This window comes from Callorhinchus milii, unplaced genomic scaffold (genome assembly GCF_018977255.1).
Source record: "Callorhinchus milii isolate IMCB2004 unplaced genomic scaffold, IMCB_Cmil_1.0 Scaffold1, whole genome shotgun sequence".
Lineage (NCBI taxonomy): Eukaryota > Metazoa > Chordata > Chondrichthyes > Chimaeriformes > Callorhinchidae > Callorhinchus > Callorhinchus milii.
The window spans coordinates 129,626,397-129,643,003 of record NW_024704742.1 but is presented as its reverse complement, the minus strand read 5'-3'; the positions used below and the strand labels follow the sequence as shown (position 1 = coordinate 129,643,003).

General features: G+C 43.3%; 1 protein-coding gene across 1 annotated transcript in view; it reads left to right on the top strand.

The window, feature by feature from the left end:
- The first annotated feature begins 2,266 nt into the window (after positions 1–2,266).
- Positions 2,267–16,607, top strand: part of gba2 (glucosidase, beta (bile acid) 2) — a 29,426-nt gene continuing 15,085 nt past the window's right edge. The window contains exons 1-7 of the mRNA XM_042335578.1: positions 2,267–2,601; positions 6,301–6,392; positions 6,742–6,857; positions 12,282–12,500; positions 12,998–13,237; positions 15,128–15,230; positions 15,924–16,077. Of these exons, the coding sequence (XP_042191512.1) occupies positions 2,414–2,601; positions 6,301–6,392; positions 6,742–6,857; positions 12,282–12,500; positions 12,998–13,237; positions 15,128–15,230; positions 15,924–16,077 (1,112 nt within the window). The 5' untranslated portion in view covers positions 2,267–2,413. The remainder of the gene's footprint in view (positions 2,602–6,300; positions 6,393–6,741; positions 6,858–12,281; positions 12,501–12,997; positions 13,238–15,127; positions 15,231–15,923; positions 16,078–16,607) is intronic.

Below are 16,607 nucleotides of genomic sequence, written 5' to 3'. Positions count from 1 at the left end.
GTAACTACTCTTTTTTCGCCAGCCATCTATGTTCTAACTCCTCTCTTCTCATGACTTCTTTCCCTATCCTTGGACTTTTCCCAGGCATTCTTTCCCTATCTTCAAGTTGTTTCTCTTTGTACCAGCTAATGGTATCTTCTGCAAAAGAACAATACTCCTCATATTCCATCTTATCCAGCCCGACCAGACCGCCTGACTCCAGATCCCTGAAGTTTCAGTAATTCATTGTCCTTCTTTCTGACTCTGTCCATGTCACCTACTGACTTTAAGCTTTCTCTCATTTTTTAATTGCTGATTTTGTATACCTGCTCACACAGATGGCCTCCCATCCATTCTCCTGGTCCTATTATCCCAGGTTCCTATCTCTCCTGCTCATAGGTCATATTCCAGTGTGTGTTGGTGCCTCATGGCAGTTTTTATTTTTTGATTCATTCTACTTAATTCATCTATTCACCACATGATCAATACTAATGATTCTTATTTTATAATTTCAACTATTTACAGAAGAGGAACCATGAAGGCGCGATCTAAAGATGGGGAAGGTAGGGACAAGGCGAAGGGACAGAGGAAGTGCTCCGGAGTTTCGGGACGTAGTGGCTGCAAGCCCAACGGCCACTGATGGTGGAATGGAGGACATGAGGGACATGCAGAAGTCTGGAGCCAGTCGAGTGGAAGCAGTGGGTAGTAGGTTGGGGAGTAAGCAGGTCGGAGAGGTAGGGAGGTGTCAGGGCGTGAAGGGATTTGAAAACAATTGTGAAGATCTTGAAATTCATCCATTCGGCGATAGGGAGCCAATGGAGCCTGACTAGCACTGGTGTGATGGAGGTACGTAGTTTAAAATGGGTGAGTATGCGGGTGACGGAGTTTTGGATCAGGTGGATTTTGTGCATTGTGGAGCTGGGGAGACCGTTGAGGAGGGCATTTAACTAGTTGAGGCGGGGGGTGAGCTCAAAGTCCTGATGTGGGGCTTGAACCCACAGCTTCTGACTCAAGCGAGAGTTCTACCAACTGAGCCAAGATAACTAACGCTGTATGTCTGTCTCCCAGCTAACACTGTTGTCTCAGTTGAGACAGGAATCAGTCCTGGGACCTTCTTGATCTGTATGACTCAGTTATACACTGGGTAGTGGCTTTGCTAACTGAGCCATCAGAAGATCTTTTCATTTGTTTGAAAAGCTTCAATTGTTTGCAATGTTTGTACAATAAATATTCTTGTACAATAGATATGCATACTATTGCTAATTTTGTTTGAACGCTACAAACAATCTCAAGCCCTGTATCCATTACAACACCATACATACACCACCCACTGGGGGGCAGGGGATTTTTCCCACTTATCTCTTATTAACCCTACAAGCCAAAGTCCTAAATGGTTTGTCCAGAGAAGGACCACCCTTCCCAAGTTGGACAAACCAAGCTGGTTTTCGAGACAGTGCTTTCAATGGCAATCGATGTGGTGTCAATCCTGTTAAAATCCAGCAGTGCCCCACCGCTTGCTCTTGCCAGCCTGTGTCTAATCGTCTCCAGAATTAAGTAAGCAGGGTGCGTCCCTCCAGGGAGAGTGAGCATTTCCATTCCGGACACAGGTGTCTCCACACGTGGACTCTCAGTCACTTCTGTGCTGTGTAATTCTACGATCCACGCCACGTTTGTGTTCACAAATACAAGGTTTCAGCCTGGCTCAGTTGGTAGCTCTTTCAAGCGGTGTGGGACCCGGGCCAGGGTGAAGGGCGCCATATAAATGTACGTTGTTGTTGAAGTTGAATCAGACGACCGTGGGTTTAAGCCTCGCGTCGCGACTCGGGACTGACGCTCTAGGCTGACACTCCAGTTATCAGTTCGCTACCCGGCTCCTGCTCCAGCGCAGCCGGATACGTGTGTCTTTACCGGTGCAAGAAGTCAACGCAAAGACTTTTTTTATCATTTTGCCATTGCTTACACGACTGACGGTCAATCATGTCCCTGCCCTGTTGGAAACCACGTGGTGGCCGAGCGCATGCGCAATTTGTGGCGTTCAGCCGCTGATGTCCATTGCGCATGCGGCCTATCCCTACCCTCACCGCCCCCCCCCCCACTCACTCACTCACCCGCCCGCCCTGCAGCGTTCAGGCACTGCGCGTGCGCTACACATTCGCCTCCACGTCTCTCCGTTACACCTACGATACTGCGCGCGGGGCCGTCTGCGCAGGCGCTTTCCACCCACATCACCACTCCCCCCCCCTACCCTCCCCTCCCCTCGCGCGTGCGCACCCCGGGGGCAATGCGCTCGCGCGGCTGCAGGCGCAGAAGCGTTTGAAAAGAAACGGGCGAGCGCTCGAGCGGGGCTTTCAGAGCCTCCTGGACGGCGTCGGGGCGGCAGCGCACGGGAGGGTTGCGCTCACTCACTCACGTTAGTCAGTCAGTCAAAGGGGAAATGGGGGAGCGGAAAGCCCCGCACGCCGGGCTCATGGAAAAATATTCCGGGGTGTCCGCGGGGGAGGGAGTGCCGGAGTACGGCTGGAGGATCTGTCTGGGGCACCTGTTCACCGAGAAGAGGAAACCTTTCGAGGCGAGAGACGTGTCTCTGTCGCATATGATCGACCACTTGGGCCTGGGAATAAGGTGCCTGACTGAAAGCTCTCTCTCTCTCATCTCTCTCTATCATTCTCTATCTCCCTCTCTCACTCTCTGTATCTCCCATTCTCTATCTCTCTCTCTCATTCTCTATCTCTCTCATTCTCTATCTCTCTCTCATTCTCTATCTCTCTCTCATTCTCTATCTCCCTCTCTCATTCTCTGTATCTCTCATTCTCTGTATCTCTCATTCTCTGTATCTCTCATTCTCTATCTCTCTCTCATTCTCTATCTCTCTCTCTCATTCTCTATCTCTCTCATTCTCTGTATCTCTCTCTCTCACTCTCTATCTCTCTCTCTCTCATTCTCTCTCTCTCTCATTCTCTCTCTCTGTCGCCTCGCTCCTCCTCAGCTTTGCATTCGCCCTATGCTTTAGGGAAAAGAGGTGTCACTTTCTTTTGCAGAGCCGCTCAGTCTCTCTCCCTCCCTCCCTCCGCTGCAGTCTGCACCATGTCGGCTCTTTGCAGCCAGATTTCTTCCAATGATCAGCTGTGCAAACATGATCCCTCGTCTCCAGCAACTCACTCTTTCCCCCCACCCCAGGCACCGAGTTGCAAACTAAAATGCAGAAGGCACCCAGCAGGTTAAACTACAGCAGATTGCAGACAGGTGTGATGCATTTGAAGACAAATAATACTAATGTTCAGTTCATTTTGATGTTGTGCCTGATCACGCTACTTGAACTTCATGCAGCACTTCCCACGATTTGCTACTGTTCACTGTAGTGACTGTAGGTGGAATGTGCACTGTTCCACAATCGGCCACGAAGTGGATGACCTGTTACAGTATACACCAATCATCCTTACATTTGATATAATACCTTGTCATGGCAGGAGGATGTCTCAAAGTGCTTCAAAGGATATACTGTAATTAAGATGTAGTGACTGTATTTTTCGTGCGTAAACAAAGCAGACAATTTGTGCACTGCCGTGTCCCATGAAACAAATGACCAATTTTATTTGGGGGATGTTAGACATGACACTTAGAGACTGCCTTCTCTTTTTGAATAGTGCCACAGCATCTTGTGACTGAACTGGCAGACAGGGATTCGGTTAACGTATCTAAAGGAAAGCAGCTAGGACAATGCAGCGCACCTCAACAAAAACAAAATTACATTTGTATAGCACCTTTCACGTTGTGAGGACGTCCCAAAGCGCTGGACAATCAGACTTTCGGATCTCCAGCACTGCATTGGAATATCAGCTCCAAGTCCTGTTGTGGAGCTTGTGCCTGACTTGGTGGTGAGAGTGCTATCAACAGACTGACATCTGGGGGAATTGTTAGCCTGATACAGGGAGAAATTCGCTTCTGTACGATAGTTCATTGGATAGTTTGCAGGATTGTCCCTGGTTATTATTTCTCTTAAGTGTCTGGGGTCAACCTGGCCAATAATCTCCCATATAAAATTAGTCATTAATTTCATACCTGTTTTGGAGACATCGATGAGTCCAAATTGGTAGCTGCTTTTGCTGACAAAATACAGTCACAACACATTACAATCCGTGAAGTGCTCTGAGTTGATCTGATGTGAAAGGATGCTATCAAATGCAAGGGTTATTGTTATTTTAAACCACTTGTGCTCCTGCTGCCTCTGACTAATTAGGCACTGGGGACTTTTAAGTTGATTTTATTCCAGGCAATATAATAATAATAATCCTTGCATTTGATATAGCGCCTTATCACGTCTTCGAGAAGTCTCAAAGCGCTTCACAGAATATACTGTAAAGTGAATTGACTGTATATTTTGTGGGTGAATTGCGGCAGCCAATTGTGCACAGCAGTGTCCCACAAACAGTCTTGGATTGAAGTGACCAATTTATTATTATTTTTTGATGGAATTATTATCCCTGGAAAAGCAATCCACCAATTGACTATCAGCCAGGTTCTTACTTACTGCTAGGTAAACAGACATGTGGAGTAAGGAAACTTGCCCAACATTTTGCCCTGCAAATCCAAGCAATGTCTCTCGCTTGCGAGGTAAGTGTTTTAACCACTGAGCTATAGCTCCAGTGAGCTAAGCAACTAATCAATCAGAGCAGCCAATATATTACACAACAGATTACATTCATATTGTGCTTTCCACGTCTAGAGGAAGTCCAAAACACTTTATATGTTTGACTTTGAGCCCAGACTGGGGGAGTGGCCTTGCTCCTCCTAACACCCTACCAATCTAGCCACTCCCTCCGTTCGGTGACGTCCTCCTGACGTGAAAGGCGCTCTATAAATGGAATCTTGTTGTTGTTGTTGTTGTTGGTGAGCTCCGGCCTGCTTCACGTCCCCTGCCTTGGCTGCCCCACCATTGGCAGGCAGGCCTTCAGCTCCTCTGCCCCTACCCTCTGGAACTCCCAACCCACAGTCCCTCCGCCTCGCCCCATCCCTTGCCTGCTTCAAGACCATTCTCAAGACCCTCCTCTTCGACCGTGCCTTCAGTCACCCTCCTACCCCTACTGTCCACCCCTCCTGATCCCAACCACCAGCTTGGGTGCGGATCTCTTGACTATCCAGCGCTTTGGGACGTCCTCCTGATGTTACAGGCAAATGTAATTTGTTGTTGAATGCACTGAAAATGATTATGCCTGAGTCAGTTATTTCCTCCTTGAATTCAGTGATTTGCTGTTATCAGTGTAAATTTGCTACATACATTGGTAACATCATACTCCAGCTTTCAACCTTTCCTTCACCAAGTTTAGTGACATTCTCAAAAAAAGGGGCTTGACTGAATATTGTATTGATTGTTCCATTTTAAAGGCTGGACCTGAATTTTCAGAAACCGATGCATGCTCTTGCCATCTGCTGACTACTGTATCTTCAATCAGGTTTACAACTGAATAATGAAGTTGTGCTGATAACATTCTATTGTGTGCAGCCAGGAGACGTGAAACTCAGAACTACAGTATTGAACATTACAGCACAGAAGGCCATTTGGCCTATTGTGCCTGTGCTATCTTTGAAAGCAATCCATTCAGTTCCATTTTCCAGTTTTTTTTCTCTCTCCCCATTCCCTGTGACCTCCTCTCTTACTGAAGATTCTATTCTCGATTTTCATAGGATTGTACTGGACCAGACCTTGTGGCTCCGTTCTTAGTCCCTTATCTATTGGTATTCTTGGCATTCTTCTTATCTCAATAAAATCCTTCCTTGCTGCAACTGCCTACAATAAGCTATTTTTTTGCTGTAATACCAAATTTTACTTCACAGCTCTGAAATCTACAAAGACACTATAAAAGACTTGAAAACTGCTTCTATATCTGGGACTGCATGCTCTCCTCTTTGTGTTGAAACGTTATCTTCTGCTCCAACCCTCCCCGTTTTCCCAACCTCAAGACTAGACATCCTTACTTCCCTCATCCTTGTCCTCTTAATCTGCAGGTTGATTCTTTGATTTGTGTTGCCAATTTATTTCTCCTTTCAATCTTGGTGGTCTGATTTTTTTATATATCTGACTAATTGGTAGGAATGACACTTAAAACCAGGATGTATCTGTTTGGGGCATACAATTGCAGGCCGGTTTGCACTACAGCTTGCCAATCAAACAATTGGCTTTGGTGATAAATCATTTGACCTCTGTTATGTGTAGGAGGGAAGAAAAGGGAGGATGATTGAGTGGTTGCCTCTAATAGGAAGTAATAAATGAATTCCATTTTAAATAAGACCCTTTTTTAGTTTTAATTCTGTTTTTTTGTACAGGTATTTAAAATGGTGGTACAGAAAAACACGAATAGAGAAGAAGGCACCTTTTATCGACTCCTTTAATTCTATTCCATTGAGACAGATTTATGGTAAGTGCAAACTGGTTTAAGGCTTTCTTTCCAACTGATTGATAAAAGATTTTAGTTCAGGTCTGTTCTATTAAATCTGCCCGAAGGCTTTCTATTCTGATTCCAGTACATTTATACTGTGCAACTTAGATTCTCGTATCGTCAACGACATATGTTTGGAAGCAGTTTGTGAATGGTCTGATTAAATTTTGAGAAAATAAAAATCTAAACTTTCCCTCCTGTAATAAAATAAATGACAATTCTAGATGTAATACACAGTGTAATGTATTTAAACTGCATTTAGAGCAATAGTATATTTGCGAGGAGGTGTTGTGCAGAAATAACCAGACCTTGACTCTGTCTCTCACAGGAGCTCCACTAGGTGGATTTGGAGGAGGCACCATTACAAGAGGGTGGCGAGGAGAATTCTGCAGATGGCAGCTGAGTCCGGGAATGTACACATATAACACGGTGTATGAGAACCAGGTAGGTTTCCTTTTACTCTATTCAATTAAGATCATGAGTGAAGTTTAAAGGGTCACCATTAGCTGGTAAATTTTATAATACTGAGCCTGTAGATGGGATTTTTTTTGTGTACCGTAACTACTGAGTATCAGGAATTAGTGGCCGATGTAACAAATGTAAATTTGTACAATTGAAACACCATTTCAGTATTGGTTTCAATGCATTCCCCCACAAATGTACGGTCAATTCACTTTACAGCATATTTTGTGAAGCGCTTTGAGACAGAAAACGTGAAAAGCTTTCTATCAAATGCAAGGATTATTATTATTTCCCATTGGCGTTATTGCCTGCCCCTTTTATTTTTGCTCTGTCTCTGCTGCCTTTTCACTAGTCTAAGCTATGTGTGCATGCAAGTAGGCAGGATGTATTTCTGAGTTTAGGAACTGGATCTCATTCATCTTATCTCGCTTCCTCCCTTACATCCTTCAAGACTGGTCTCAAGGCCGTTCTCTTTGACCGTGCCTTTGGTCTCCCTCCCACCTCTTTGCCTTCCCTCACCCCTCCACCACCTCCCCCATGCTCGGGCCCCAGCATCTGACTGTTCAGCGCTTTGGGACGTCCTCCTTACGTTAAAGGCACTCTATAAATTTAATTTTGTTGTTGTTGTTGGACATCAGTTTATTGGATCATAGCAGATCTTTCAATCCCTTTCTCTGCTTTTTAACCATATCACTTAATACCCTTACTTCCAAGTACCAGCTCCTTTTTGAACCTCCCTTTTAAGGTGGACATTAAAGATTCCATGGTCCTATTCAAAGTGAAGGGTGGGACTAAAGCAACAGAATTTCTTCTAATACGTGTTCAATAATCATCCAGATTAATCATTCTTCACTTCATGGCTTGTGGAACCTTTCTTTGTTAAGCGCTCTAAGATGCTACCCTGGAGGGTGCTATGAAAATGCAAGTTGTTGTTGTGTTGTGCAAAGTATCTGCTCTGTTGTGCAAAGTAAGCACTCTGAGATGCCGTCTGGCATGAAGGGAGCTATATAAATGCAAGTTGTTTGGTGGTGGTGGTTTGTCTACAAAAAAATTACTGCAGAATTATTGTAAAATGCTTTGAGATGTTTCAATGCATAAAGGCTATAAAAATGAAAGTTTTGTTGCAGTCCCTTTTAAAAGTTGGGAGGATCTTTTTGACATAAGGTATATTCTCCATCCGTTTGAGCTGACCCTCTTGCATGCGATGGAGAGGTATCAAATCAGTATGCTCTCAATCTGTGGCTGTTAACCCAAATCCTCTTTCCCAAGCGATCCTGAGTGATTCCGTACAATTTGCGAACTGCTCTGAAGGTACGAGTGCAGGGTTAAAATCTGACAGGGTTAAAATCTGACAGGGTTAAAATACTTAGTGCCCCCAAAGAGCGATTCCACCATGAGGGCCCTTGAGACATCCTGGCTGCAACATCTGGCTTGAACAAAATATTTGAGGTATTTGAAGGGAGCTATTTTGTCTGTCTAAATCTGTCTGATAGCTGTTTAAAATTTGGCATTCCTCAAATTGTCCAATTGTTGTTCCCTCAGATTATCTGCCAAATTGCTGGGAATATCACTAATTAATTCAGCTGGGAGACAACAATCAAATGCTGTTTCATGCAGTTTATACAATGAATAGCAGAGCCATATAGATTGGCATTCTCAGAACAAAATTCAATAATGTGGAAAATAGGTTTGAAAGAGCAAAATTTTCTTGTTCCCAATGACTTTGATGGTTGTACTGTGCTCTTGAGCCAATCGAGGAAATCCGCTCAGCTGCCACTACTCTCCCGACTTCCACCCCCCCCCACACTCCGACCACTACCCATCCCTCCTTTCACACCTTTGAACCTGTCACCCCCTCTATCATCACCACCATTTCACTTTACAGTGTGTTCTGTGAAGCGCTTTGGGACGTTCTCCCAACGTGAAAAGCGCTATATCAAATGCAAGGATTATTATTATTATTATATCCTCCATGAAGCCCACCACCTGCTCCCTGGATCCCATCCCCACCCCTCTCCTTAAATCCCAGCTTCACCTCCTTGCCCCACTACTTGCCGACATCATCAACCTTTCTCTATCACCTGGCACTGTTCCTAACCCCCTCAAAACAGCCACTATCACCCCCACCTTGAAGAAATCTTCCCTGACCCAACACAGCTATTCAGCTACCGGCCCATCTCGAACCTCCCTTTTCTGTCCAAGGTCCTTGAGAGAGCCATTGCCTCCCAGCTTCGCTCTTTCCTCTCCTCCGACTCCCCCCATGAGCCCCTCCAATCGGGCAGCACGGAAACTGCTCTGGTCAAGGTCACTAATGACATCCTGACCATGTGTGACCAGGGCTCCTCTGCCTCCTCGTCCTCCTTGACCTCTCCGCCGCTTTTGACACTGTGGATCATTCAATCCTCCTCCACCTCCTCTCCTCTCACCTCAACCTCCAAGGTTCTGTCCTTGACTGGTTGGTTCAGGTCCTACCTTTCACATCATCTTCACTTTGTCTCAGCCAATGGCTTCTCCTCCAGCCCCTGCACCGGCTCATGCGGCGTTCCTCAGGCTCTGTCCTCGGTCCCCTCCTCTTCACCCTCTACTTGCTCCCCCTTGGTGACATTATCCGCAGACATGTGGTAAATTTCTACATGTATGCGCATGACACCCAACTCTATCTCTCTGCCTCCACCTGCAACTCCAGGACTTTGCCTCGCTTCCTCCCTTGCCTCCTTCAAGGCCGGTCTCAAGACCCTCCTCTTCGGTCGTCCTCCCACCTCTATTTGTCTTCCCTCACCCCTACCCCACCCCTCCCCCATGCTCAGGTCCTGACCCCTGACTGTCCAGCGCCTTGGGACGTCCTCCCGATGTGAAAGGTGCTCTATAAATGTCGTTTTTGAGACTAGAATATTGCTTTGGTTTGGAGGTAGTTTTGTGAGACTGGTAATGAACAGTTTATGATAATGAATCTGGTAACTTGTGACAGTGATTGTTCTACTGCGGACCTGCAGGGGATTATTACATTGTGTGTTTTGGTTTGTAAAAATTCAGTGACCCAGAGATCAGTGTAGCTCATTACTAATCCACTTAAATCTGAGTTAACTTTTGCTGTTTGAGCCTTTTCACTCTATACTAATCTGACCTCTGAGATAGTTGCTCCTTTTTCTGAAGCTGCCTCTGGAAGCCTGCATAATCTGGCAGACATCAGAGCCTGGATGAGTGAAACTTCCTGCAGCTGAATATGGACAAGATGGGAGCCATACTTGGCTCGTTTTCACAACGTTTTCACTCCTGCGGATCTGAACTCTTCAACCTCCCTGGGCTCTCCCTCACACTCACTGAACCAGTGTACAATCTAGGAATCCGGTTCGACCCCCAGCCCTCCTTCCTCCACCATATCCAGTCCCTGACCAGGACTGCCTTCTTCCACCTCCGCCACATTGCCCACCTCCGACTGTACCTTACCTCAAATGAAGCCAAAATTCTCGTTAATGCATTTGTCACCTCCCGCCTGGATTACTCAAACGCACTCCTCGACAATCTCCCCAGCTCCACTATTCAAACGTTCCAGCTGATTCAGAAACCTGCCACCCACATATTTACCTGGACCAAACTCCGTACCCATATTTCATCAGTTCTGGCCAGACTCCACTGGCTCCCCATCTCCAAATATATTAACTTCAAGATCCTCACATTCATGTTCAAATCCCTTAACTCTCTGGCACCTCCCTACCTGTCCGACCTCCTCACTCCCCAATCCACCACTCCGCACCTTCGCTTGATTAGCACCGGCCTCCTGCTCGCACCCTCTGCCCCACCATTGGAGGTTTCAGCCACTACCCCCCGAAACTCTGGAACACTCCTTCAATCCCTCGGCCTTGCCCCCCTCTCCCCTTTTTCAAGTCCCGCCTGAAAACCTTCGTCTTCGACTGTGCTTACAGCCACCTCCCCCCACGCCCCGGCTCGGAGTCAGGCGGCCAGTGTTAAGAGCTCTGAGACATTACCCTGCATGGAGGGTGCTACGTAAGTGCACGTTGTTGTGACAATTCAAATGCTGGTTAGCAAAATGGTGGTTTACCTCAGCCTGGCTCAATCTTGCCTCTGAATCGGAAGACAGAATATTCATGCAGGATCAATTTTACACAGTGCAGCATAACTGGTTTACATTTTTCCCACCCAGTCTTGTTTTTCTGCATACTGAAGTGTCATATTCTGTTGACCTGATTTGTGACTGGTGTTTAACCCCACTTCAGGAATTTGAGCTCAGTCTAGTCTGACAATCCAATACAGTGCTAGGGGGGATCACTGCAATGTCTGAGATACTGTGCTTTAGATGAGAAGTGGAACAGCTATCTGCTAAGTTCACAAGTACATAATGCTGTAGAAAGATTCTTAGTTGCTTTAATTCAACAGCACTTCCAATACACATACTGCAAACTTACTTCAAACATCCGAGGAAGCTAGACCTTCAAATGAGGGAGAGGGGAATAGAAGAAATGGGAGGGAGTAAGGAATGGGTGAAGACTTGTGTTGTGTTTAAATCCCGGCATGGCCGAGTGGCCTGTTTCTGTGCTGTAGATTCTTTGTAAACCTTCACCACCTTAGTCAGGCTTATATAAATTGTGAAGTGTTTTGATGACATGATAAAAGTGTAATATCAAATGCAACAATTATTTAAATGAATTGGGATTAGCATTTTGATGCACTGAATACATTGCTTTCAGTTAATATTAATGTTATTTCAATTTTTGGCTACTATCCTGGGAGGTGTGCCCTTTTTAGAATAGTGTTGTGGGATCTTTATAAGGTGATTTTTTGGTCAGCTGTAAGTGGTAATGCATGCATTCAAACCAACTGAGGTTCAAGTATGCGTGGCACCTGTGCATCTAAATGGCGGTAAATGTATTGGTATGCTGCAGTCACCGACAAGTGTCACTCCACTTTACAGTATAACCTGTAAATTGCTTTGAGATGTCCTGATGTGAAAGATGTGATACCCAATGTTAAGTATTATTATAATAACTGCTTTTTAATGTTGAGGTTGGCTAGAAGGCTTCCTCTGTATTTGCTGTGTAGAAGAAGGTAGGGTCAATGAAGAGCAACTATGGTCAAGAAACCAGAAAGCAGAGCACTTTAATACTCGAGTGATTGGTGCTGTTTTCACCTACTAATGCCCTTTTCTACCTTTATTGGTAGCAACAGGGAGATAAATGAGGGTGGCTTGTCTGATAGGTTTTAAGCCATTTCTTTCCCCAAGGCAAGGCTGAGATTGGAAATGGGAATAGCTGATCTTTGCTCCATTGCTTTGCAACAACCTCAAGATCACTTTTTTTTAATAATGTAGCACTGTCAGTGATTTTAAACTCTATGTTTACATGATGTACATAATATGATGGATGGTGACATTTGACCTGTGTTTTACAGTTTACTGTCTGCATAAGAAAAAATGGACAGACTATGTATCAACAAGTACTTTCCGCTGAGAGGCCTAACAAGCTTCAGAGTTGGAATTGGGGCTACTGTGGAGAGTATGCCTTTTACCATGCCCTGTATCCACGTGCCTGGACAGTTTACACCCTTCCTGGACAGAACGTGACTCTGACATGTAGGCAGATCAGTCCAATTCTTCCACATGACTATAAGGTTAGTACAGTACTGCATTGTCTGTGTACAAAAGATACAATTAAGATGTCAGTGTTAATGATTCTTCCACACAACTTTTTTTTCACAAAAGGGCTGGCTTTCCTGAATGTTTTTCTCCCAAATTTGCGTTGAAACAAATTCACCAAAATGGATTCACACACCAAGAAGTGTTAAATGGGGCATTGTGGATTACAATGGGTGTGAATTGAAATTTATGTATTTACTCAGCGTTTTATGCTTGGCTGAGTACATGCTCCTCTCATGTTTTCCGCAATACATCTCTAGTTTTTATTCTGAAGCGTACTGTAGTTTATTGGTTACTTTTTAATTAGCAGAACGTTTTTTTCAAAGAAAAGCTAAGCTATTTCAATATTGTGCTTCCCATTTATCAAATAAAATTGTTCTCAGAACGGAAAGTTAGGGAAAACACCATAAGTTTTAGGTTTTCACTGAGCAGGCTAACAAAATTAGAATGAGTTTTAACATTTGCCTTACAGGACACCAGTCTGCCAGTTGGAGTTTTTGTGTGGGATATTGACAACCAAAATGATGAAGACCTGGAGGTTTCAATAATGTTTACTCTGAGGAATGGTACTGGAACCAAGGATGACCAGCTAGGGGGACATTGGAATGAACCTTATGATTTGGTAAAAGAGGGAGAGTGCGTATCAGGGGTGCTATTACATCACTGCACCCCTGTAAATCCATATACAATGGCCATTTCAGTAAGACAACAGGTGAGTGAAGTACGCAATGTTGCTCTTCTACAGTGCAACTTTATATTCAGCCCAGATACATTATACAGATTGTAGGTTTTCATCTAAATGGACATTTTCAGCACAGGAGCCATTTTGGTCCATCAAGTCTTCAATGCTGTTACCTGTTTTTCTTAGTCTCTTGTTGTTGATCTTATTTTACAACTTGTTCATATCCCTTATGAATACAATTTTACTGGTTGGGTGCTTTCGCTGTTCCCTTTTGAATTACTCTATTAATCTAGACTTAATAGCCATTTGTGATAATTCATTCCACACTCTAACTAGCCTCTGAGTGAAGAAATTCTTAACCTCCCTTTAAATCAAACAATCCTCAGGCAGGAGGATTTTTAACTTCCATTTCTTGGCCACTAAACATAGTCTTGCTGTTTATTGTATCATGATCATGACCATCTGTTTCATGTCTCCTCTGCTCCAGTGGGAAAAAGCCCCAATTTAGCTATTTTCCTGTCCTGTAAAAAAAAGTGCAAATTCATGTAAGTACTGAAGTCATGTGGCAGGAATAATTCGAAAGTTAAACATCTCTGCACTACACACACACAAGTCTGTGTTTCTTCAGTGGAGAAGTCTAAGTATTGTTTGGTATATTTAAAATGGAGGGGCTGTAATATGTTAGTGAATTATTAGGTCTTTCTCACAACTAACCCAGTCAAACTACACCACTCGTGCAATATGCAAGTAGCCACTTCAGAATAAAATTAAGAACTCTTGGTGAATTGTGTTTTTGTCTGTGCTGATTTGGCTCTTTTTCTCAGCTAAATTGTTTCCTCTGTCTGCTTTGTCCATTGTAATTGATATAAATTGCAATCGTTGTGGAGACCTCTAGCATATTAGTTAGAGCATTTACATTGCATGTGAAAGAACCTGGATTCGGGCAGGGTGAAATGTTAGGCAAATTTCCTTACTCCACACACCTGTTTACCTAGCAGTAAGTAGAAGCCCGGTTGTTATTCGATTGGCAGTTTGCTTTTCTGGGGGCAATTATCCCTTTTTTTAAAAAATATGGTTGTTTGTGGGATATTGCTGTGAGCAATTAGCTGTTGCATTTCGCCCATAAAATATATTCACTTTACAGTGTATTCTATGAAGCACTTTGAGACGTCTCAAAGATGTGATAAGGTACTTTATCAAATGCAAGATGTGATAAGGTGCTTCATAAAATTTTATTATATAAATAACTGCACTGATTTTTGTTTTAAAACTGAGTATTATATTTAAAGCTAAATTTGAAAATTGAATTGAATTTGGTCTTGTCAGCTGATTTTGCTCCTTTTTGATGCCCAAATTTGGTTATTATGGCTCCAAAATGCCATGTCTCAAAAAGAGAGTGAAATTCAGTCAACTTTCTGTGGGGAGGACTTAGTAATCTGAGAAATAATAATAATTCTTGCATTTGATATTACGCCATATCAAGTCTTTGAGATGTCTCAAAGTGCTTCATAGAATACACTGTAAAGTGAATGGACTATATATTTTGTGGGTGAAATGTGGCAACCAATTACGCACAGCAATGTCCCACAAACAGTCTTGGATTGAAGTCACATAGGACCGAGTCACAAAGATCCAAGCCCCCAGTATTCCAGGGAAATGGTTGGCGATTGGCCAGTGTATCCTATCAATAATAGGAATATTAATCATAATCATAATTAATAATCGTAATCTTTACACTTGATACAGTGCCTTCCACTTCAGGACAATGTCTCAAAATACTTCACAGGAGTTACTGTAAGATACATTAGCTATTTTATAGATCAAAAAATTCCAAATCATATTCTGATTTCTGCTGCCTTCCTTCCTCTTTTGACAAAGGTTGTTTCCATAGAACTAACATTACTTATTTTCCTAAAACAGCCAGGTGTATTAATTAGCCACACAACTGCATTTAATCCATGTAGCGAGGGACATGAAATATGGAGGGATTTAATTAGAGATGGAAACTTGGACTCACCAGCAGGTATGTTGATACAAAATTGTACAATATTTTATATGCCTTTAGATTCAGGCTGCATGGTTCAGTTCAAATTGCATAGAACTTACAGATACTTTCAATGTGGATCTTGCCAATTTGGATGGCACGGGTTGCTGAAAAGAGTAGATTTTAATAATTCTTCCATGTGATATTTTATTGAATGACTTAGAGCACTTAATATGATTTTTGAATAAAGCAGAATGACTATTTGTAGATAAATGTAGCAGCCAATTTAAGCCACGGTAATAACCCCACAAACAGACATGAAGTGAATAAGTTAGAATTGGTCATTCACACTAAAGTGACTACTTATAATGAGACTGCATTTCTATTGAAAACCCAAGGCTTTATTTTATTATACAGTACAGTCGTGTTACTGTAATTTTATTCCGGCTGTCATTTACATAAATTAGTGGTTATTTGCCTCCTTCAAGACCTGTCTCAAGACCTTCCTCTTCGACCGTGCCTTCGATCACCCTCCTTCCCCCTCCACCATCCCAGATCCTGATCCCCAGCTCGGGTCCAAAACACTGATTGTCCAGTGCCTTGGGACATCCTCCCTCTGTGAAAGGGGTTCTACAAATGTCATTTTGTTGTTTGTTGTATGCACAAACTCATTCAAAATGTAATTGAGCAGATGACCATACATTGAGACTGCTCTTGTTTTGGTACATCTAGGAAGTAGTAAACCTACAGAGCATGGACAGGTGACTGCGGCTGCCATTGCAGGTACCTGCAAAGTTCCTGCAAGGGGACACAACCACATGGAATTCTGTCTTGCTTGGGACATGCCAAAAATCTATTTTGGGGCAAAGGAAAAGGAGCATTCAAGGTAAGGGTAAAACTAAATACAAACAACGTTTCTCTTGCCTTAATTACTAGATGTTGAAGATGTAGCATTGGTCAAAAACATCATTCGATCACCAAGTTACTTCCACAGCCTCTGCATAATTTGTTCTACGTTCACTTTCCCCAAATATAATCTCCAGATAAAGGATTATAATATTAGACCCCAAATGGTGTATATTTCAGACGCTAATTAAACAGCTTTGGGTTTCCAGTATTTTCTTTTTCCATTATATATTTTCTCTTTCACACTCTTGTTCACTTGTAAGTATGCTTTCAAATTGAAGTTATTTTGGTGAACACCCACAGTAGTTTCTTCCAATTATTTTGGATTGATAGAGCGCTTTTCACATCTTCGAGACGTTTCAAAGTGCTTCACAGGATATACCGTAAAGTGAATTGACTGTATATTCGTGGGTGAAACGCAGCAACCAATTGCGCACAGCAGTGTCCCAAAACAGTCATAGATTGATTGACCAAATTTTTTTTTTTTTTCTTGAGGGTTTATTATCAGGC